A 24,130-nucleotide genomic window follows, 5' to 3' on the forward strand; every position below is an offset into this window, starting at 1 on the left:
TACAGTAAGAGATTGGAAGTGGGAGAATGGGAGAATGGAAGAGGGGGAGAGAGGGGAGAGGGAAGAGCGAAGAGAGGAGAGAAGGAAGAGGGGCCTTCTGTCCTCTAAGGGCCCCTCAGTGCTAAGAGCGCCTTCAGGCTTTCCTGACCCTACTTAAGCTCTCCCGCTGCATAGTTTGCACCTGAACCGTGCCTGTTAGACAACAATAGGTGTGCTCAGACCCGGGCCAATCTCGAGGGCGGGGATGCTCTCTCCCAGCACGTTTCCCACGGGAAGACGAGATAGCTCGGTCTCACACCTCAATTCCCTGCTGTTCCCTGGGGGGGCCTCATGAGAACTCTAAGGTTTAGAAGTCCTCACCTTTACCTGCCCGAGACTGTCCACATGGAACTGAGCTTACACCCCCAACACAATAGTCTCCTGGTTTTGTTCATTTCACTATGCATCAGTTCATGTAAGTCTTTCCAGGTTTTTTTTAAATTATCCTACTTGTTATTTCTTTTTTTATGTTTTTTGTTTTTCCAAATTTACTAATTTATCTGTTTTCACTTCCATAAATTTATAATGCTAATGAAAGATCTTCCCCACCCATTAATAGGCCTCAGGTGAAACTCTTTAAGGGAAGCTTGATTAAGGGAGGCTTGTTTTGTAGGAAGGCCCACACCTTTTGTTAGTTACTAATGAGGGGAGTGATGCCCTCTGGCTCTGAAAAGTGAATCTATACTCAGACGTGGGGTTTTGCTTTGGGGCTTACTCTTTGGAAAAAGGTTCATGTGCCAGACAAGACTCTGGGTACTCATTAAGGAGCCCCCTGGCTTTGAAAACCCAGACGTTGCTGCTTTTCTCTCTGGTAATGATGTATGTATGTAATGATCAGACAGCTGGATCTGTCTGTTGCTCTGTGATGTATGTAATACTTATGGTCAGACAGTTTAGAAGCCCTGCTGGTCATCGTTTCTTTGCTTGTATTTTCTTTATTGGTATAAGTTATTAGAGAAGATTGTTGACCCCTCAAAAGTTGCTTTCCTTTTAGAAAAGCAGATCTAAGAACCTATGCTAACAGGCCATCCTGATGTGTCAGAGTGCTTGCTGCTACAAAGTTCCAAATTTTCTCCCCCTCCTTCCCTCCTCCCTCCCCAAGATAGCATGGAATCTTATATGGGCTCTACACATACATTTCTATTAAACACATTTTCACATTAGTCATGTTGCCCAGAAGAACTAAAACAAATGGGAGAAACCATGAGAAAAACAAAACCTAACAAAAAAGAAAATAGTCTGCTTCATTCTGCATGCCAACTTCATAGTTTTTTCTCTGGACATGGATGGCATTTTGCCTAATGAGTCCTTTGGAAGTGTTTTAGGTCCTTGAATTGCTGTGAAGGGCTAAGTCAACCAAAAACAGTCCTGGAACACGGTGGCTGTTACTGCGTATAATGTTATCCTAGCTCTGCTCACTTCACTCAGCATCAGTTCATACAAGTTTTTCCAGGTTTTTGTGAAGTCTGTCTGTTTGTCATTTCTTACAGCACAATAGTATTCCACTACATTCATTTTTTTGTTGTTATTAATTTATTTAACTTTTAACATTCATTTTCACAAAATTTTGGGTTCCACATTTTCTCCCCTTTTGTCCCCTCCCCCCACCCCAGAACACCGAGCGTTCTAATTGACCCTGTCTGCCAATCTGCCCTCCCTCCCTCCCCACCCCTTCCCTTTGGAAGGCAAGCAATTCAATATAGGCCAGATCTGTGTAGTTTTGCAAATGACTTCCATAATAGTAGTGTTGTGTAAGAACTAATTATATTTCCCTCCATCCTATCCTGTCCCCCATTACTTCTGTTCTTTCTTTTGATCCTGTCCCTCCCCATGAGTGTTGACCTCAAATTGGTCCCTCCTCCCTGTGCCCTCCCTTCCATCATCCCCCCCACCCTGCTTATCCCCTTATCCCCCACGTTCCTGTATTGTAAGATAGGTTTTCATACCAAAATGACTGTGCATTTTATTCCTTCCTTTAGTGGAATGTGATGAGAGTAAACTTCATGTTTTTCTCTCACCTCCCCTCTTTTTCCCTTCACTAAAAAGTCTTTTGCTTGCCTCTTTTATGGGAGATAATTTGCCCCATTCCATTTCTCCCTTTCTCCTCCCAATATATTTCTCTCTCACTGCTTGATTTCATTTTTTTTTTTTAAGATATGATCCCCTCCTCTTCAGTTCACTCTGTGCACTCTGTCTCTATATGTGTGTGCGTGTGCATATGCATGTGTGTGTGTGTTATCCCACCCTGTACCCAGATGCTGAATAGTTTCAAGGGTTACAAATATTGTCTTTCCATGTAGGAATGTAAACAGTTCAACTTTTGCAAAGTCCCTTATGACTTCTCTTTGCTGTTTACCTTTTCATGCTTCTCTTCATTCTTGTGTTTGAAAGTCAAATTTTCTTTTCAGCTCTGGTCTTTTCAACAAGAATGCTTGAAAGTCCTCTATTTCATTGAAAGACCAATTTTTCCCCTGAAATATTATATTCAGTTTTGCTGGGTAGGTGATTCTTGGTTTTAGTCCTAGTTCCTTTGACTTCTGGAATATCCTATTCCACGCCCCTCGATCCCTTAATGTGGAAGCTGCTAGATCTTGTGTTATCCTGATTGTATTTCCACAGTACTTGAATTGTTTCTTTCTAGCTGCTTGAAATATTTTCTCCTTGACCTGGAAACTCTGGAATTTGGCCACAGTGTTCCTAGGAGTTTCTCTTTTTGGATCTCTTTCAGGCGGTGATCTGTGGATTCCTTGAATACTTATTTTGTCCTCTGGTTCTAGAATCTCAGGGCAGTTTTCCTTGATAATTTCATGAAAGATGATGTCTAGGCTCTTTTTTTGATCCTGGCTTTCAGGTAGGCCCATAATTTTTAAATTGTCTCTCCTGGATCTATTCTCCAGGTCAGTTGTTTTTCCAATGAGATATTTCACATTATCTTCCATTTTTTCATTCTTTTGGTTTTGTTTTGTGATTTCTTGGTTTCTCATAAAGTCATTAGCCTCCATCTGTTCCATTCTAATTTTGAAAGAACTATTTTCTTCAGTGAGCTTTTGAATCTCCTTTTCCATTTGGCTAATTCTGCTTTTGAAAGCATTCTTCTCCACATTGGCTTCTTGAACCTCCTTTGCCAATTGAGTTAGCCTATTTTTCAAGGTGTTATTTTCTTCAGCATTTTTTTGGGTCTCCTTTAGCAGGGAGCTGATTTGTTGTTCATACTTTGCTTGAACATCTTTTATTACTCTTCCCAGTTTTTCCTCCACCTCTCTATCATGATTTTGAAAATTTTTTGAGCTCTTTATGGCCTTTTCCCAGAACTGATCCCATTGAGTGGGCTGGGATGTAGAAGCACTGACTTCCGTGTCTTCCCCTGATGGTGAGCACCGCTCTTCCTCATCAGAAGGGAGGGGAGGAGAAACCTGCTCACCAAGAAAGTAACCCTCAATAGTCTTGGTTTTTTTCCATTTTCAGGGCATTTTCCCAGCCAGTGACTTGAGCTCTGAATATTCTCCTCACACCCACCTCGCCTCCGGATCCTCCCAGCCCATGCTTGGGGTCTGAGAATCAAATGCTGCTCCCAGCCTTGGGGCTTCGGCAGGGGCAGGGCTGCTATTCAGTGTGAGATCAAGTTCAGCTGCCGGTCGGGGCAGGGCCGCCTCAGGGGCTCAGTTCCCTCAGGGGGTTTATGCAGAGACTTTCAACAATGGATCCGAGCTCTTGCCTGCTTGGGGAGCCCCGGTATGCTCCCGCCTCCACTGTTGACTTCCGAGGGGGTCTGAGTATGGGGGCACCCCACTCCCCTCTCGACCCACCAAAGAGACCTTCTCACCGACCCCCGTCACCTGTGGGTGGAGGGACCCGCATGGCCGCTGGAGATCCCGTCCCTGAAGCCGGCTCAGACCTTTTCCTCTCAGTGCCACGGCCACGGCAGGGCTGTACTCAGCTCCCAGTCCCAGCTCCCAGTCCCAGCGCCCAGTCCGCGGCGCGAAGGACCTTTTGCGAGAGGTTTGCAGGTCTCTCTGGAACAGAAATCTCCCTCGCTCCAATTTTCTGTGGCCTCTGGGTGCAGAATTCGCCGTGAGTTACTTACTTGTAGCCGTTCTATGGGTTGTGGGTTCGGAGCTATGTGTGTGTGCGTCTTTCTACTCCACCATCTTGGCTCCGCCCCTCTCCACTACATTCATATACCACAGCTTGTTCAGCCATTCCCCAATTGATGGGCATCCCCTCAATTTCCAGTTCACGGTCACCACAATAAAAACTGCTTTTAACATTTTTGTACAAATAGGTCTTTATCCCTTTTTTAAAATGTCTTTGGCATACAGACCTAGCAGTGTATCAATTAATAAATATGAGAAAGCCCTTATCCAAAAGAAAAGCTCACCTAAACACAAGAGAATATTTTTAAAAAATTACTTTGCCTATAATAGAGGAAAGCCTTTATTAAGAGAAGATACTTTCTTATCCATAAAAGAATTCAAATTGGAGAAAAACCCTTTGTATATAGTGAAATGGGAAAAACATCAGCTGGAGAGCTTTTAGAAGGGAAATCTTGTTAACCATCAGGGAATTCACACTGAAGAGAAACCACCTGAATGTAATGAATGTGGGAAAATCTTGAGCTGCCAGTTAAATTTCACTAGGCATTAGGAAAGGGGGACCTTTGCCCATGCAATGTCAGTATTCAATTTTAATGCATATTCACAAATTTTCCACAAATCCTAATCTTGCACCAAAGACAGTTTAGTAATAAATGATTTTTAAGTAGTACTGGCACAATTTTTTAAAAGCTTCACATAATGGTCACACCCCACTTTTTTGCAAAAAAAACCCCAAAATGGCATAAAATCTGCAACAATTATGTGGTGATCTATGGTATATACCAAGCAAGGTGGATAAATAAGAAATAATTAATGGAGGGAAGGCTTTAGAATTAGGGGTTGGAGAAGTCTTTCAGTAAAAGATGGGGATTTATTTGGGAATTAAAAGAAGCTAGAGGAGTCAGTAGGTAGATTAGAAGAGGGAGAACATTCCCAGGATGGGGGACAGCCCAAGAAAATGCCTCGAGCTGAGATAGAAGGTCTTGTTTGTGGGACAAGCAGGAGAACAGGGTCACAGGATGAAAGATTACTTGTCCGGGAGTAAGGTAGAATGGGGCTCCAAATGCCAAACAGACCATTTTGTATTTGATCCTGGAGGGAGCATGGAGCTACTGGAGTTACTGAGGGTGTGTGTGGGGTGTGTATGAGTATTATGCACTTTAGGAAAATCACTTTGGTGGCTGAGGAGACCCTTGACTTGAGGCTTAGACCCCTCCCCGGAAGCAGGCTACTGTAATAACTTAGGCATGAGGTGATGTGGCCTAAACCAGCGCGGGGGCAGTGTCAGAGCATAAGATACTTGGAAATCCACTTGCCAAAACACACACACACACACACACACACACACACACACACACACAGAGAAATAATTGAATACAATTACCAAATATACTACAGAAAAGAAAAAAAAAAGAAAAATAAGTGGAGAGAAACTATTTATGGTTTGACTATACCTCTGTAAGCAAAATAATAATACTACCAACACTAATTTCCCTATTTCATGTCATACCAAACTACCAAACCTGCTTTATAGAGGTAGAAAAAAAGATGACACAATCCATCTAGAGGAACAAAGAAACATGGAAGGAGCCTAACAGGACAGGTTTAACTCCATATAGCAGATCAATTGGTGAAACCTAACCCATAGAAGTAAACTAACATAGGACCATAGCCTTCAGTAATCCCAAAGACCTCAACTAACGTACTAAAAGTCTCACTCTTCACCAAAATTTCCTGGGAAAGCTGGTAAGCAGCCAGGCTGAAATCAACCTTAGCCCAGCTTCTTGCACCACGTACAAGACAAGTTCCAAGGTGGAGCTTGGCTTCCCTATAAGCGCTGAGCAGAGAGGTGGAAACATTGTTGCAAGATACTTGTCGGGGACTGGATTTTTTCTGAATCCAAAAGAGATACAGTTTTTCACTGCCTTGATTTAGCTCCCTGAGCAAATTTCCCCCAGGGTAGCGCTGTTCTGTCTGACTGTGGGGGCAGCAGCTAATACAGTGAAGAACTGACTTCACTTGACCAGGGGTGACCCACAGAACTCAGCGTGGGGTTATAGGTCAGACAGCTGGAGCTGCGAGGGGCCTTGGGGTCACGGAGACCTACAGGTTTTGCAGAAACAAGCCCAGTGAGAGGTGGGGTGCTGAATCACTTAATTATCAGATAAATAAGGGCCAGATAAAGCGGTCGGTGTTCACATTCGACCCAAGGGACGACTCAATAGGGTTAGTGTAGAGGGAAATCAAAGGTAAGGCCAGAAATGGAATCCCCACAAGCCTCCCTCCAGTGCGCAGACTCAATGCTTTGGGAAGGAGGACCGCTGTGCCTTCTGGGAGATATAGTCTAGGCCAACGACTCAAAGCGTGAGCAGGCTGAGACTTTGGGCTTCCGCACTCTACTTCCCAGAATGCTCTTGCGGAGGGCCCCGCGGCGCCTCCCTAATCTGTCAACATTGCTGCAGAGGGAAATGCATCATGGGAATGGTTCTTCCGTCTCTCTGAGCGCACCTCCGATCCGCTGAGCCACAGAAGGGAAGGGAGTAAGAGCGCAAGCGCCGCAGGGGCTCTCCGCTCCGCGTTCCCGGCTGCCGGTTCCGTCGGAGCCACGAAGGTGAGCGAGCGAGGCAGAGTATGATGGAGCACGCGCGACACCAGTTCCTGCGTCCCCTCCCCCCCCAGTTCTCGTGTGCGTGTGCTGAGCCGTCTGCGAGTGAGGGCGGGGCATCGCGCACGCGCTTCCTCAACCCCGCCCCCTAGCGCCACGTTTGCCGTGCGCGCCCTGGCAGTGTCAGGGCGCACGCGCGGCCCGGTGTTGGAGCCGCTGGCTGTGTGAGGGCGGGGCGGTGTCAGTTGTGACAGTGCGCACGCGCGGCCCGGAATCCCAAGCCCCCAATCCTGGGAGCTTGCCTGTGGCTCTGGGTTCTTGTGAAAGGATGTGTGTGCACGCAGTTGGTGTATGGAAGCTCCTGAGTGTGTACTAGTGCAGGTGGTCGTGCAAGCGCGTGTTAGGGTGCACGCGACCGTGCGTGTGTGTGTATGTGTGTGTCCCTGTCCGTGTGTCCGTCCTCCCGCCTCCCTCAGCCTCGAGGTCTCCCCGCTCTGCCCCCATCCTTCAGAACCCTCCCCCATTCCGACATCTCGAGTGGAACCAGACCCAGACTGCCCCGCCACCTTCTGCCACCTTCTGCCCCCTCCCGCCCCCCGCCATCCTTTCCCTTCCTCCCCTTGCCCCGCCAGGTGTCCGCTGTTAGACGGTCCCCCCTCTCAGCGCCCCCCCCAACCCCCAGCGGGTTCCTCCCCTGATTTCTCTCCCTGCCTCCAGCCCCACCCCCACCCCATCGTCCTGCACGCGTGACTTCTGGACTCAGCCTCCCAGAACGCCCCTCGCCCCCGAAGCCTTCCTTCTAGGGATCCACTGCCTAACGGGAGGTCTCAGCCGCAGAGCCCGCTGCCACCCCGGCTTCCCCGATGAACTCTCCGTTTTCACTAGCTGTGGCTGCTGAGGGCTGCCCCCCTCGTGCGTGACTGGGGAGGCTGTGGGAGGCAGCACTTCCTGGGCTCCGGGATCCCCTGTCTGTCTAGGTGAGGTGAGCCCTGGGCTAGGTGCCCGCTGACCGTCTGGAGGGCGCTGACCTTCAGCTTCCAGCTCAGAGTCATGGAGGACACGGTGGAGGGAACCCTGCCAGCTGTCATCTCATGCCCTCCTCCCCTTGTGGATAAACTCTTCCCAAAGAGTGTCTTCCGTCCACCCCATACAGCCTGGCTTCTGACCTCACCATCCTACCAGTGATCTCCTAGTTTCTCAGTCCTCATCCTCCACTTCTCTGTGGCCTCTGACACTGTTGGTCACTCTCTTCTCCTTGATCCTCTTTTCTCTCTAGGTTTTTAGGATACCACTCTCCCTCCTGACCAGTCCTTCTCTGTCTCCTTTGCTGGACCTTTAGGTCATGCTTGCTAACTGTGAATGTCCCACAGACTCTGTCTCAGGCCCTCCTCTCTTTGCCCCTATCCTATTTTACTTGGTGATCTCATCAGCTCCCATAAATTCAATGATTTCTGTGCTAATGACTCTCAAGTCTGATTATCCAGACTTTTCCTCTCTGCTAACCCCCTAGTCTCACATTGCCTACTGCCTGTTGTTGAACTGGATGTCCTGTAGATTTCTTAAACTCTACACGCCCAAACTGACTTCATTCTTTCTCCCTCAAATGTTCCCCTCTTCCAGACTTGACTGAAAGTTCGGGTGGATATGTGTGAGCATAGATATGTGCAGTGTGTTCTTGGCGTGTTTAGGCACACCCTTATGTGCCAGTTGCCCCTGAGAGCTTGAGCCTGGCTGTGGCTGACATCTTCCAACTATAACTCTGTGATCCATTCCTGCTTCCTTCCCTTGCTTCCTATTCATTTCCCCTCTGCCATTTCTGTGAGACTGCTGCTGGAGTAAGAAGGTGTGCCAGTCAGTCCTGGACCCTCCTCTGTGCCCTCTGAGGGGCAATGCTTTACTGGCTTGAGGGATGTTTCTGCTTGTCTAGCCCAGTTCTGTTGAGTCTGGTGAACTTCCCCTTTCCTCCTTTGTACTTAGTGGACTCCAGTTTGCTTCCAGTTGAGGGAAAATTCAGTTAGACGTTTTTGTTCCCTTCCGACTCCTCTGTTCACTTTGTTTTCCAGGGCCTCTATTGGGGAGGAAAGGCAGAAACCATAACATATCACTGAAAAGAATGTGCCTCTGGTCACTAGGCCATGATCTCATATGTTGGCCTTGATAATGAAGAGAGGGGCCAGGGGAGGAGAGGAATTTTTTTGCCAAGAAAATGAGACTTAAAGGGTATTCTAAATTTTATTTTAAGGGGCAGGGTACGAGTAAAAGGAGCTCTTTGCAAAGTTTGTATTTTAAAATAAAATTTACTTGTTAATTTTAAAAGAAACTAAGGTTTGTTAGGATTTTCATCTTTGAGTTTGATTAATAAAAATGCTATCCTTTATTACTAAGTTATTCATTAAATGGTCATCTTAAAAAGTTCCCCTGGGCACACACCCTGAACAAAACGTTTGCACATGCGTGTGTGTGTGTGTGTGTGTGTGTGTGTGTGTGTGTGTGTGTGTGAGAGAGAGAGAGAGAGAGAGATGATGATGATGATACATTTCTGTGACCAAAACATTCCTCACCAAATACCTGTGGCCTCTTGGGAGTTGCTGACCATTTCATTAGTCCATAGGGTCTTGTTTCCCCTTCTGTGGGTGCATTTTTTTCTCCCTTAAATGTTCCTTTAAAGAATGAAATTCATCACCAGTTCTTTTGCATGCCCAGGACTGTGGCTGTCTTAAAAGGATCTGAGTTACACTATGTGATTGTGATTTCAGTTCTCTTCTGCTTCCTCCTTCTGTCTGGCATGAGGGGCCCTGGGTAGTGTCCTCAGGGCCCCACCTGGCAGCACCAGGGATACATTGGCCAGCTGGAGGTAGAGAGCTAAGCCCCAAAGAGAGGGCCTCAGTTGAAGTGATTTTGCTTTTGTGCCCCCAGACCCCAGCTTTACTGCAAGGGAAAGGTGATGGGGGATACCCCCAGGAGAAGACTGTGGCTCAACAATTTCCCCTGGAGCTCCAGGACAGTGCATAATGTGAAAGAAGAGACCTTGGAAGGTCCTGCTGTTCCTGGTCATCCTGGCTGGACCAAGAGGTCCCTGAGTGAAGTCATATTGGGAGTATAGCACAGAGGTCATGACGATGGAGGACTTGGCTTGAGGCCTTGGGGAAAGAGGTGAGAATTTCCAAAGGATGGGCAGGGAGAAGGGAGTCTTCCCATTGTGGGGCACAGGAAAACAGGAGAGAGAGAGGCAGGGGAGAGATGGACAGTCACAGCTGCTGAATCCAACTCAGAGCTCCTTGTGGAACAGGCTCCTTCACAGATTGGAAAGCCCATGGAAAGCGGAAAGGACCAAGTGGTCTGTCCACTTGGCCATTCTTTAGGAGTGTAAGATGGGTAGAGGATGTGGATGGGGGGATGATCTAAGGGGCAGCATTGACAGTGCAGAAGGGCTTGGGGCTCAGTGGTCTCTGATCCTCACCACCTCTTTCTCCTCCAGCTCAGCCCTTTCCCAAGTAGCACTATGGAGCATAAGGAGGGAATGTCTTCTAGTTTCCTCACGGCCACACTTCAGGTGAGTTTGAATTCTTCCCTGACCCTCTTCTCTCTCCTTCCTGTTCTCTTTTCTCTCTTTCAGTTCAGCAAACATCATTCCATGCTTCCTAAAGGCAAAAGTGAAGCTGCTCCTTCCCCAGTGACCCTACTTTCTATTGGTGGGTTTGTGTCTACTCAGATAAGAGACAAGCAGAGACTGTGAGAAAAAGACAGGAGAGAAAAGGGAGGCAGGGACTAGAGGGGGTAAGGGAGGACGAGAAGTAGTGTAGGCTAGTGCAACCTCCTGCCATGGCTGTGCAGGGCTGTGATCCCGCTACAGCCCCACTTTTTCAGAAGGATGTTTACACAAGTGGGAACATGTCCAAAGGATGCAGAAGGTGCTTGAAGTCTTGTCAGAGGAGGATCCCGCAAATGGACTTGGGATGCTTGGATTGGAGAAGGTTGAAGGGTTGCACAAGAGCTGGGCCAGTGGAAGAGGACTGGTTCTGGTTGGCCCCAGCAGGCACCACCAGGGGTGAGGAGTGGACACAGAAAGAAGTGAATACACAGCGATGTGAGCGCAAACTTCCTGAAAGTGAGAGCGGTCAGCAGGAGAAGAGATGCCTTAGCCTCCGGTGGGGCATGTGCTCCTGCCTCCCTTTGTGCTGGACCATTGTCTCTTCCAGCCCTGGTTCACTACTTGTCCAGAGGACCACAGTCTAATTAGCAGTAAGCATTAGTGGGAAAAACAGATTTACAGATAACTCGACCTGAGCCCCAGTTAAACCCAGTGTGCCGACAGGGTGTACGGACAAAACAAGAACAAAGAAAAACAGTGGCATGGAAACCGTTGTCTGGAGATCTGTGACAACCCCATTTTACCTTCAGTAATAGGGAAGCCACATTTCTCAGAAGAAACTCTAAAAATGAATCATTGAAAGACCAGGCATGAGGGGGTGAGGGAGCGGGCCTGAAGCTGCCCGGGTCTGAAACTGCCTGGCTGTGAGAGCACTGAAGGATTGATTTCTGATTTCTAATAAAGAACGTTTTCTAGTTTCTTGGAAAAGATGATGGGATATTATTGCTTCTTTTTGAAAAAGTCTATCAAAAAAGATTTCATTAACTACTGATCCCAGGGCTTATTTTCCTATCTCTACAAAATCTTCATGAGAAAAAGCCACTGTGCCTAGTGGGGTCATCCTTGATAAAAGTAGGAGGAAGGAACAGGCAGTATTTTGCAAACAGCTTTCTACTAGATACCACATCTCTGCAGAAATCAGAAATTTAAGTAAAAGGGGCAAGGGATGCAAGGGCCCACTAGTTTAAACCATGGGCTCTAAAATAGTCATTGGTTCACTGAACAAAAACCAATATTCAAAGCTCTCTCCAAGGAGCAAAGAAGGTGATGCACCAAGAGAAAACTGAGTGCTGTTAATGTTTGCTGTTAATGTTTAAAAACGTTATTGAAAATTCTAAACTTGGGATATTGTCTTCTGAAGTAGTTGGTCAGTAATGGAGAGGGATCTCTTGAATGTATCTAAGGAGAGATTAACATTTGGAGTGATTGCCAGTGTTAGTGTTGTATGTTCAGTGGTCGCATGGAGGCTGATACTCTCATGTGGCTTGGGGCTTTGGGAATAAAGGGCACGGTTTTCTGAGGGGTTCCTTTTAGAGAGGATTGTTGGGGTGACCTGGGTAATCAAATGTGTGTGAGCTACCGCATCTAGTATGGGAGCAAGGCCCACCACGAATAGGAAATAGCAGCTATTAGGAGGCACGGACCCTGACTGAACAGAAATGTGCTTCATTCAGGAAGCCATGACGTTCAAGGATGTGACTGTGGACTTCACCAGGGAGGAGTGGAGATGCCTAGATCCTGTTCAGAGGGCCCTGTACAGGGACGTGATGTTGGAGACCTACGAGAACCTGGTCTTTGTGGGTAAGCACAGCTCCCCTGTGTGAAATGCAGAACTGAGTTTTGACAAAAGTATTCCAGGCTGCCTATCACTCTGGAAGTGTCCTGGCCCCTTTGTGGCCTATAGAGAGAATGCCTCTGGATTTACTGTCCCTCTGCTCCTCTCTTTAGCATCCAGAACCCTTCACAATGTGGGATCCTCCTGCCCTTCCTGGCTTTTCACACATCATTTCAGTTTGCCTTCTGTGAGTCCAGGGGAGCCGCCTGTGCACATCCTTCTACAGACAGTGATTCTACCTCCTGTCTCTGGGTTTTTGCACAGCTAAAGCGTCACCTCCTACCTGAGGGCCCCCTAGAGCCAATTGTGCCTCTTTCCCCAAATGATCTGACTTTATTTTTTGTACCCCTTGTTTTCTTTCTCTTGTGTCCATGTGGTTTTCTCAGTGAAGGCGTTTTTGGTGGGCATGCCCAGGGTCTGGTATGCGTCTTCCTTTCTTAGTGTAGAGTGGATTGATTTTCCCTCTGAGCCTAATTCAGATCTTGACCAATTCATAGTCCCTGAAGGTTGAATGGGCTGCACCTCATGTGTGGTGACCTCCTTTTTTCTCTTTTTCTCTTGTGACATATTTTGTGGGGTTACTGGGGAAGTTCTTGGGCAGTTCACTTGCCTTGCTTCTCTCCTGCCCATGCCAGCTCCTCTTCTCTTCCTAACATACTTTCCCTCAAGTGTTCCTGTTCTTTGGGATTCCTCATTGCATACATGTTATGTAGCCTGCTCAGTCAGATAAGGAAACATTTGTTAAGCTCCTACTATGTGCCAGGTACTCTAAGTATTGGTCATACAGGGAAAGGCAAAAACAGGACAATATACAAATTGCTATGTACAAACAAGATATAGGCCGACTAAATTGGAGATGATCCATAGAGAAAAGTTCCTAGAATTAAGGGGGATTGGGATTCGATTTTGGAAGAAGGTCAGATTTTAGCAGTGATCTAAAGGAAGCCAGGAGACAGGTGAGGAAGGTAAGAAGTCCAGGCATGAAGGAGAGCCACTGGAAGTGCCATCTCTGACTGGGAGATGGAATGTCTTGTTCGAGCAACCACAAAGAAGCCAGTGTGCAACCTAGCCACCATGATCTCGTACCTATTTTGCGTCCTCTGTTCATTCTTAATTCCTGAGAAAATTATGTGTCCTAACCTCCATTCCCATAGTGAAGTACTGGTGGAATGTTGGTGTTGGAACAAACGCAGGGAAGTCTGACATTGAAGGAGCTTTGCGGTTGTCCAAAGGTAGTCCTGGTCCTGTAGAGTTCACCTCTGGAATTGAGGAGATCCAGCACAGGGGCTGGGTTTAGGTGGGAATCTGAGGATGGTCAGGTCCTTCTGGGTCTCCTCTTTGAGGGTAACATTGTTCTGGTGGCATCAAAGCCTTGAGGACTTGGGGGCCTTTTGTAAAGGATCTGGGAGCACAGACCAAATGGGGAAAGAATAGCTGTTGCCTCGATTGCAAGATGCCTTTGGATGAAGAGCCCGTAGAGCTTGTTGCTCAGTTAGGATATGTGGGACAGACAGCAGAGGTGTGCAAGAAATTGAATCTGGAGTTGGGATCACTGCTTCACTGGGAGACAAAAACAAGTGCTTCAGACCTTCCTCTGGTCATTCTCCACACCCTACTTATCCTTGAGTAATTAAGTTCTGATTGTCTTCTGTCCCTGTGTGCAGGAATTCCCATTTCCAGACTGGATATGATATCCGTGTTGGAGAAGCAAGAAGCAGCGTGGAGCCCCAAAGACAGAGGTGCCAAAGGGTCTTGTCTAGGTGAGTGAACAGCAGGCAGGTTGACAAATGTGAATATTTTTATGTACAAAGAATTGAAAAAGAATTACCTATGTAATCCCTCAGCTCAATATTGCTTATTTCTTTCCAAAACTATATAATAAATTTAATTCATGGGTTACACAATTTTCCTCTGTGTCTATATCTCTTCCTGACTGCCTCTTGTTCTTGTCAGTCCATTTAAAAAAATGCTACAGTGACTCCTTTTCTTTTTTGAGGGGTGTCACTCATCTAACTCTTTCCAATGACCCCAATTATTGAAAAAACTCTTTATAACAAATAAGATGATCAAGCAAAGCAAACCCATGCATTGGCCATGTCTGAAGAAGAAGGTCTCGAGAGCCTCTGCATTGGAGCCCCCACCTGCCAGGAGCTGGACAGCTTCATCATCACAGACACAAAACATTCTTTAGAGAAACATAGACAGATGTTTTTAGACATATTAATAACTCATGGTTGGATAGTGCTAATATCAAAAATAAAAGACAATACTCCCTAAATAAATTTACTTTTTTAGTGTCATACTAATCAAACCACCAAAGGATTACATTATAGAGCCAAAAATAAATGATACAATTATATCTGGAGGAACAAAAAGCCAAGAAGCTTAAGGGAAATAACAAAAAAAGAAGAAAGAAAATGGGTATACAGGTGTCAGTTGGTTATTACAAAGTAGTAACGATCAAAATTATTTGGTACATTGATAAAAACAAAAATGTCAATCAGTAGAACACATTAGGTATATAGCACAGAGAACCAAATAAACACAGTAACAGAGGGGTCAATAAACCCCCAATCTGTCTTTCAATGTAAGAAATTAGATCTAGAGTTGGGACCCCTGCTCCACTGGGAAACAAAACCTAGTGCTTCAAACCACTCTCTAGTCATCCTCTATGCCCTGCCTAAGTATAATTATATCTTTGCAACTTGTACCCATTGCTCCTCATTCTCCCCTTTAGATCTGTCTCCCATTAGTTTGAGAGTCAGCATACACACACACACATATATATATAAATACAAATACACACACATAAAAATGCACTTTACTGAAATATATGGGTTCATTTCTTTTGATTTTCCCAATTTGAGGAAAGCCTAGTGGTTCTTAAAGATTTCCTCAGATGCTTACGGTCTTCTAAATCTGTCACTTTCTTCTGTAGATTCTAAGTTGAATATATTTCATTTGAATGATATTTCTCTGCTGATTTTTCCCCCTTCCTATGTGACTTGCCACTCTTTAGTTATACAGAAGATAATTTGACTTTCCATTAAACGTTGTTTTTACTGACATCTATAATTGTTTGAATGCACTGGAATGTATCTCATTAGTCTTAGGCAGCTAGGTGTTCTTTTGATATCTTTTTATCTGTGTGGCTTCATTTCAGAGAAGAGGTCCTTGTTCTACCTGGTTCAAATTAAGCATCATTGTCTTTATTGGAAGAGACAGAAACTAGAACTTGCTCTAAAGAAGGTTCCTTGCTCTTGGTACAGAATCAGTGGCTAGTGATTTTATTTTTTTATTTTTTCAGATTCCCTTAGTAATGAGATCAAATTTAAAACAAGAAACTCGAGTCTGATGCAGAGTATTTGCATAGAAGCATCATCCAAGAAGAGATTGCCAAAGGGTGTAGCCTGGCGTTGCAAGATGGACAAAGCCAGGGAGTATGATGTTGATTTAGAAAAACCCAAGGGTGACCTGGAGAGACACTCCAGACAAGGAACAGCCACTCCCAGAGCAACTTTTAATAAAAGAAGTGGACCTCAGATTAATACATTTGAGAGAAGATTGAACTTTGGGTCAGACTTTGTTGCAGTTTGGAAAGGAACAATAGGGAAAAGTCTCTATAAATATAAGGTGACTGCAAAGGGCTTCAAAGATTTTCCTGTCCTAATTACTTGTAATACATTCTCCTTAGGGAAGAATTTTTCTAACTATACCAAATGCAAGAAGCCCTTTAGGTACCACTCAGACCTAATTAAATTTCACAGAATACATGCTGGAGAAAAGCACCATAAGCATATTAAATGTGGCAAAGCCATTGACAGAAGGTCAGATTTTATTGGCCATCAGAACAGAGACAAACATAAATATAAGCAATATGAGAAGGCCTTCAGCTACAAGGAAAGCTTGACTAAACATAAAAGAATTCATACCAGAGAGAAACCTTTTGAATGTAACAAATGTGGGAAAGCCTTCAGTAAGAGGGGATGTTTTAGTAGACATCGGAGGATTCATACTGGTGAAAAATTCTTTAAATGTAATGAGTGTGGAAAAGCTTTCAGTGAAAGTGAACACTTGATTATACATAAGAGAATTCACACTAGAGAGAAACTTTTTGAATGTAAAGTTTGTGGGAAAGTTTTTAATGTTAAGAAAAGCCTTTATAGACATCAGATAATTCATACTGGAGAGAAACCTTTTGGATGTAATGAATGTGAGAAAAGCTTCAACCACAGGGAAAGCCTTATTAATCATCAGAAAACTCATACTAGAAAGAAACTCTTTGCATGTAATGAATGTGGGAAAGCCTTCAGTGACAGTCAAATACTCAAAAGTCACCAAGGCATTCATACTGGAGAGAAACCCCTTGAATGTAATGAGTGTGGGAAGGCCTTCAGTGAAAGGGGTCGCCTTAATAGACATCAGAGGATTCACACTGGAGAGAAACCCTTTGAATGTAATGAATGTGGGAAAGCCTTCAGTGAGAGTGGACATTTTATTATCCATCAGAGAATTCATACTGGAGAGAAGCCATTTGAATGTAATGAATGTGGGAAAGCCTTCAGTGAGAGGGGAAGTCTTAACAGACATCAGAGAATTCATACTGGAGAGAAGCCCTTTGAATGTAATGAGTGTGGAAAAGGCTTCAACCGGAGGGAAAACCTTATTAGTCATCAGAGAACCCATACTAGAGAGAAACCCTTTGCTTGTAATGAGTGTGGGAAAACCTTCAGCCAGAGGGGAAACCTTACTACTCATCAGAGAACTCATACTGGAGAGAAACCCTTTGCTTGTAATGAATGTGGGCAAGCCTGTAGTCAGAGGGCAAGCCTCATTTATCATCATAGGAGTCATACTGGAGAAAAACCCTTTGACTGTAATGAATGTGGGAAGGCTTTCAGTGAGCGAGGAAACCTCATTGCACATCAGAGAACTCATACTGGAGAGAAACCCTTTGAATGTAATGAATGTGGGAAAGACTTTAGCAGGAGGGAAAACCTTATTAGTCATCAGAGAACCCACACGGGAGAGAAACCTTTTGAATGCAATGAATGTGGGAAAGCTTTTAGACAAAAAGGAAGCCTTATTACTCATCAGAGGATTCATACTGGAGAGAAACCTTTTAACTGTAATGAATGTGGGAAAGCCTTTAGTGTAAGGGGAAACCTTATTGCACATCAGAGAACTCATACTGGAGAGAAACCCTTTACATGTAATGAATGTGGGAAAGCCTTTAGTGGAAGGGGATACTTTATTACACACCAGAGAACTCATACTGGAGAGAAACCCTTTCGATGTAATGAATGTGGGAAAGCTTTCAGTGAGCGGGGAAGCCTCAATAGACATCAAAGAATTCATACTGGAGAAAAAACTTTTGCATGTAATGAATGTGGGAAAACCTTTAGCCAAAGGGCCAGCCTTATTACCCATCATAGAACTCATACTGGAGAGAAACCTTTTCCATGTAATGATTGTGGAAAAGCTTTCAGGCGGAGGAGAAACCTTATTACACATCAGAGAAGTCATACTGGGGATAAACCCTTTGTATGTAATGAATGTGGGAAAGCCTTCAGTGAGAGAGGACACTTTATCACCCATCAGAGAACTCATACTGGAGAAAAACCATTTGAGTGTAATGACTGTGGGAAAGCTTTCAGTGAGAAGGGAAGTCTTAATAGACATCAGAGAACTCATACTGGAGAGAAACCCTTTGAATGTAAAGAATGTGGGAAAGCTTTTAGTGGGAGAGCAAACCTTATTAGACATGAAAGAACTCATACTGGAGAAAAACCCTTTGCATGTAATGAATGTGGAAAGGCCTTCAGTGGGAAAGCAAATCTTGTTAGACATCAGAGAAGTCATACCGGAGAGAAACCCTTTGCATGTAATGAATGTGGCATAGCTTTCAGTAGAAGGGCAAACCTTATTGCTCATCAGAAAATTCATACTGTTGAACAAGCCTTTGAAAGTAGAGACCATGGAAAAGTTTTCATTAAGAGGGAAATACCCCAAACTTGCCAGAGAATTAAAACTGTACAGAAACCCTTTGCTTGTAATGAATGTAAAAAAGCCTTCAGAGAGAGGAAGCATCTTATTACCCATGAAAGAATTCATACTGGAGTGAAGCATTTTGAATATAATAAATACAAAGAATAGTTTTTAATGGTTCAGTCTCAGCCTTGCAGGAAGTCTCCAGTGCAGTGTTGCAAGAGTCTGTTTTTGACTTGGGCTGCTCCGCATTTATGGTCATGACTTGGAGAAAGGCTTAGAAAGCATGCTTGTCACATCTGCAGACAGCAAAGGTGAGAGGAAGAGCTGACATACTACATGAGAGTTATGATCCAGAAGGGTACTGACAGGCTGGAATACTGGCCTGAATTCAGTAGGGATAAATGTAAATCTTTTGCTGGAGTACAAAATTCAGTTTTACAAATACAAGATGGTGAGGGATGGTTAGGTAGCAATTCTGAAAAAATATCTTGGAGTTTTAGTGACCTATAAACCCAACATGAGTCAACAGTGTGATGTGGGAAACAAAAAATCTAATGTAATCTTAGGCTCCATCAAGTGAAACAGATTCTATGAATTAAGGAGTTAATAACACTACTCTTCCTTCTTCTGACATCATCTGAATACTGTATTTAATTCTGAGCAGCAGGTCACAAAGTTGCTATTGATAGGGTGGTAGAATATTTAGAGAAGGGCAGCTAGGATGATAAAGGACTTTGAGTCTGTGTCCTAAGGAATGGACTTCAAGTAACTGGACATGTTTACCGTGGTAAACAGAAAACAGGAACATGATTCTGTCAAGTATTTGAAAAGCTGTTATTTGAGAGAGAGATTCGACTTGTTCTGTTTGGCAGACCTAGGAGCAATGTATGGATGTTACAAAGATATTAATTTAGGTTTGTTATCAGGAAAAACTTGAAGAAGTATAAGAGGCTACCTAGAGAGATGGTAGACCTCCTTGGAGGTCTTTGAACAAAAGTTGGATGACCATTTGTTGAATATTTTCTTACAATACAGTTCCTGTTTGTGTTTGGAAATGGGCTGGTTGACCACTGAAGTCCATGTCAACTCTCAAATTCTATGGTTCTGTGAACTGACTTCACCAAGAATGGGCTATGTGAAAGTCAAAGCCCACTGATTGGAGATAGGTGAGCAGTTTGTAGTACATGAATATAATGGAATAATTCTATCTTGTAAGAAAGGATGGCTATGAGGAATTCAAAGACATAAGAAAAAAATTATTTCAACTGATTCAGAGCAAAATATGCAGGACTAACAATATATACAGCAATGTAAATGGAAAGAAGAAACAACCAAAACCGAATACTGATTAATTCTAATGACTCTTTGACTCAGGACATGAAAAATATATACCTCTTTCATTTTCAGAAGGTGGCGGAGGGATGACTAGAAATGTTTAAGATTGCCTATACTGTTGAACTTTCTTGATATATTGGTTAATTTTGTGGAAATTGTTTTCCCATCTTTTTTATCCTATTAAAATATATGGCTCTCTGTGAGTGAGGGTAGGAATGTGTTTCAGAATGAAAGTGATATAAAAAACAAAACAGATTAATTGATATGTCAAATTTTCTTTAAAAATGAACTCAGTGAACATGTTATTGTAGACCTTGAATTTCCATCCTAAGATATACTTACCCCCAGGGAAAGGGAGAAACTTGTTAAGGGGATATAGGGAATATCTTAATCTATTTACATTCCAAAAATAATGGTTAATTTAAAAATACATATATCTTTATTTTTCTATTCATTCTGTTTGTCTGTCCATATTGTGAATTATAGAGAGAATGGCAGGAAAACCAGGGGAGGATGGAAAGGGGAGAGCCAGTTATAGTACAGCAGTGTCAAAGTGAAATAGAAACTGACTGATCCCTGTGGGCTCCATATTGACCTAGAAAACCACAAAATAACATTATTTAATGTGTCATATTTTTTATTCATTTTGTTAAACATTTCCCCATTGCATTTTACTCTGCTTTGGGCTGCGCTTGGGAGTTTGTGCTATAGGCAGTTCGTGAGCCAGCCGGGAACTTGATACTTCTCATACATTTGAAAAGAGGTGAAGGAATAACTCCTTCTAAACTAAGTGACTAAACTGACTAAACTAAATGAATGATAATGGGGTATAAAACCCTTTGAACTAGAAAAAATAAGTGACAAAACATAGCAAAAGATGAACTAATTGATCACAGCAATGACCAGATTGCTTCGTAATCGAAGTTTTAAAATGTTTGGAACTCAGGGAAGCACATCCCATTCTAAATACTGTTTTCATTCTGTTTTTAAAAACTTATCTTCTGTGGATCAGATTTTCAGTCCTGTTCTCAATCAAATCCAAAGAAAGAAACAAACCTTATCCTAACCTTGATATGGAAGCATATTTCTCTTTCTTCCTTTTTTTCTCTCTTTCTCTTTCCATCCTTCTTTCCTTCCTTCCTTCTGTTGTCAGTTCATGGAACAAAATAAGCATTTCCCTAACAGTACAATAAAAAATATGATTGCACATTAAACTTCAAATCTGTGTACAACTTACTGTACCTTCAAATATACAATTGTTATGTAAATTTCTTTTTACCCCCACTCACCACCCTAGAAGGCCACCATTAGATTCAAATAGGTATGTGTGTATATGTATATATACATATGAGTATGTACACACATGTAAAATGTGTGTGTATATATATATACACACATATATGTATAATTATTCTATATATCTCTTTATCAGCTCTTTCTCTGAATATCTCTTTCAGAAACAACGCCAAGGATAAGACTATTGGTTAAAATCAATCAAGGGCTTCACTAATTTATTTGGTTCTTTCTTGATAAATATTTAACAACGACTATTTTTTAAAAAGTTATGTACCGAGTAATGTTTCCTTATGAAAAAATTAATTTCAGTTGTATTTATTACATACATATTAATGATAAACCCTAGAATTTATTTTCAATTTGAGAAGGGGGAGTACAGGAAGGTTTGCTGGAAGCTAGGGAGTGTGGGTAATTTTGAAAGGTTAAAAATTTACTAAACTTATTTTATTTTTTGATTGAATTATTTGACTGTCTGTAAAAGGGAAATGTGGATATGTTTACCTGGTTTTAGCAAAGCTTTTGATGATGACTTTTGGTATTCTTATAAAAAAGAGAAATTGACTGGAAAATGCTGCCACCAGAGGGATTCCAAACTGGTAAGCCCCAAAGAGTGATCAGTAAAGATTCAGGCTTTCAGGGGAGTGTTCCAGCTATCTGCTGCTTTAACATTTTGGAGTTAGACATAAATGCCATGCTTATCGAGTCTGCGGGTGACACCATTCTGGGAAGGAGGATAGGGAGCATGGGAGATGGTAACCAAGATCCCTGAAAGGCAGCTAGGTGCTCTACTCCACCCCTACGCCCCGCCCTCATTCCCTTCCCCTCCCCCCAGACTCATCTCCTCAAGGAGGAGGAGGGGCAGGAACTTGGGCTGCGCTTGCGCAGTCTGATCCTCTCCCTCAGCAAGGAGGAGATTGGAGCTGTGAGTGGGGAATGCACGTGCACGTTCCCTCCCTCCCCTCCTCCTTCCCGAGCTGCTCTGCGGCTTCCCTAGCAGGGATGGGACCTGGAAGCCCGGGCTCTTTGAACAGTTGGCACGCAAGACACCCAGAAGGAACACTCCCATAATGCATCGCACTCTGTGGCGAGAATTGCCACAGCCTTCTGGGTAATGTAGTTTGAGCTCGGCCTCCATGTCCCAAGCAGCCGCTTCCTTTGGCCGGCGCTAAGGGGACGCTGCCCCCTCCCCCACTCTTCCCTTTGAGACCCCCCCCTACTCAATTTAATTAGCATTTATTCAGTTCATTATAATTTGATGGATGCCAGTGATTTTATTAATGAAATAAGATTAGGATTAAGTTTAAGGTACTTGGGTGCGATAATGTTAGAATGTGTCACGCCCCCTCCCCCACTCTCTAATGTGACGTAATGACAGTCATTCGCCGGTGCGGTGCCCCTCCCCCCAGGCATCACTGCCATCCACTTCCTAGTGACCTTTATTACAAACCACAGCTCCTTCGGGCCCTAGGACGCCGCCGGCCCAACGTTAGGGTCTGAGGACCTTTGGAGAAGCCGGCTGAGAGGCCCAGGCGTCGTGATTGACGTGCACGCCCCTCAGCCAATCAGGGCGCTCGGCTCCTGGAGTTAGCCAGTGCTGGCGTTTCCCCGCCCCTTGGCCTGGGGCTCCCTCCCGGGCTTGGAGAGGCCTGATGGCCGCCGAGGCTCCGAGGTGGGCAGGCCCCACGCCCTCATAGACTGCCCAGCTCCCGTGGGCGGACGAGGATGACCTGGGGCCCCTCGGTTTCCTCCTCTGTAACAGGAGGGGTCGGTGTCGGTGACCCCAGGCCCCCGTGTCCAGCCCTGGGGGCCCTTGGCGGTCTGCGCTGGACGGAGGACAACGAGGTCGTGCGCCCCCACACGCTGAGCCTCAGACACAGCCATCGAGCCCCCCACATCCTTCTCTCCAGGCCTTTGGAAGACCCCAGACTGGATGCCCCTTGTTTGAAGGGCCAGGGACGCCAGACACCACGAGGCACCAACCCAGGAGACGCCCCCACTCCCCTCCCAGCCCTGGTGTAGACTGAGTGCTTGCTGACTGACTCAACGACCTTCCCCGCCAGGGTCAGGGAACACATTCTTTTCCCTTACTCTGAGAGCCTAGGCCAAGAGTCCTTAACCTGGGGTCATGACCTTCATCCCCTGGCCCCTCCTACCTGTCCAGGCTTCTCATGTCTCCTCCCCAACCTCCCTCAATGGTCCAGTGCCCTTCCTCCCCCTCCTGGTCCTCCCCTTCCAACACAGTCATCTCCAGTCATCCTGATGAATACCTGGTCACTGGATCCAGATGGCTCTGGAGGAGAAGTGAGGCTGGTGACCTGCACAGCCCTCCCTCACTCAAAACAAAGTCAAGCGCAAGTCATGTCATTATTTCTCTGATGGAAGGGTCTTCTTTGGCAATGAAGGACAAACACACACAGTGGAGGACCCAGCATGGAACCATTATCCACCTTCTGACAAGCCAGGTGGTGTATTTGAGGTACAAATAAAGAAATACATCTTTTGACTGACCAGTGGGTGGATTTGTTTTGCTTGACTCCAGTTATCTGATACAAGGGGCTTTTCCTCACTTTCTGTTTCTATTTAACAGGGGAGAAGGGGTTGAAGGAGGGCATTAGCCATTGTGAGACCAAACGAAAGAGGGTCATAAAACTATGTTTTAACATGTATAGAATAAAAAGGAAGAACAAGGAAGTGAGGACTGTAAAGAAACATGTGGAATTTATTTCATATATATATATATACATACATCTATAATATGTATATTATATGTATTATCATACATTTTTAAAAGCAAACAGTATGAAATGGAGGTTCATGATTTTATATGCAATTTTGTTTTTGTGTACTGCTAAGTATGTAGAAATGCTTGTATTTTGATGTCTACATTCATAATTCTAAAATGAAATTATAAATGGAAAAAAACCACAAGTTGGCCGCCTTTGTCCTTTGCAAAAATAAACACGAATCACATTCATGCTGAAATTAATATCGTCTGAAGAATGAATCGTAGGTTTTACAGGGTTCTCTGTTATTTGGGATCTGTATGACCTTGGGCAAGTCACTGCTTATCTCTGACCCTTGTTTTTCTCATCTCAACATAAGGGGACTGAACCTTAGTCTAAGATCATTCTTCTCAATTCTAAATACTATGATCCTGTTAGAACTCATGCACGCTCAAGGAGGAAAAAGGGAGACAACAGATCTAGGGGTGCTACAAGAGAAACCCAATATACCAACTGTATGGAGATTCATTAACGGGTTGGGGAAAGGTGTGTTGGAATTGC

The 24,130-nt window shown here is 44.3% G+C and overlaps 1 protein-coding gene across 2 annotated transcripts; it reads left to right on the top strand.

The window, feature by feature from the left end:
• Window positions 1-6,533: 6,533 nt before the first annotated feature.
• LOC140525300 (uncharacterized) lies at window positions 6,534-23,828 on the top strand. 2 transcript variants are annotated; one of them, XM_072640554.1, is made up of 6 exons: window positions 6,534-6,744; window positions 9,655-9,891; window positions 10,217-10,291; window positions 12,064-12,190; window positions 13,889-13,984; window positions 15,532-23,828. In XM_072640554.1, exons 3-6 carry the CDS (start codon window positions 10,241-10,243, stop codon window positions 18,378-18,380), a joined length of 3,123 nt encoding a protein of 1,040 aa, XP_072496655.1. In that variant the 5' UTR covers window positions 6,534-6,744; window positions 9,655-9,891; window positions 10,217-10,240; the 3' UTR covers window positions 18,381-23,828. The 2 variants fall into 2 exon arrangements, with proteins under 2 accessions (XP_072496655.1, XP_072496656.1); XM_072640555.1 differs by lacking the exons at window positions 6,534-6,744; window positions 9,655-9,891; window positions 12,064-12,190 and having other exon boundaries at window positions 10,215-10,291.
• Window positions 23,829-24,130: the final 302 nt, after the last annotated feature.

Source organism: Notamacropus eugenii, chromosome 2 (assembly GCF_028372415.1).
Source record: "Notamacropus eugenii isolate mMacEug1 chromosome 2, mMacEug1.pri_v2, whole genome shotgun sequence".
NCBI classification, from domain to species: Eukaryota; Metazoa; Chordata; class Mammalia; order Diprotodontia; family Macropodidae; genus Notamacropus; species Notamacropus eugenii.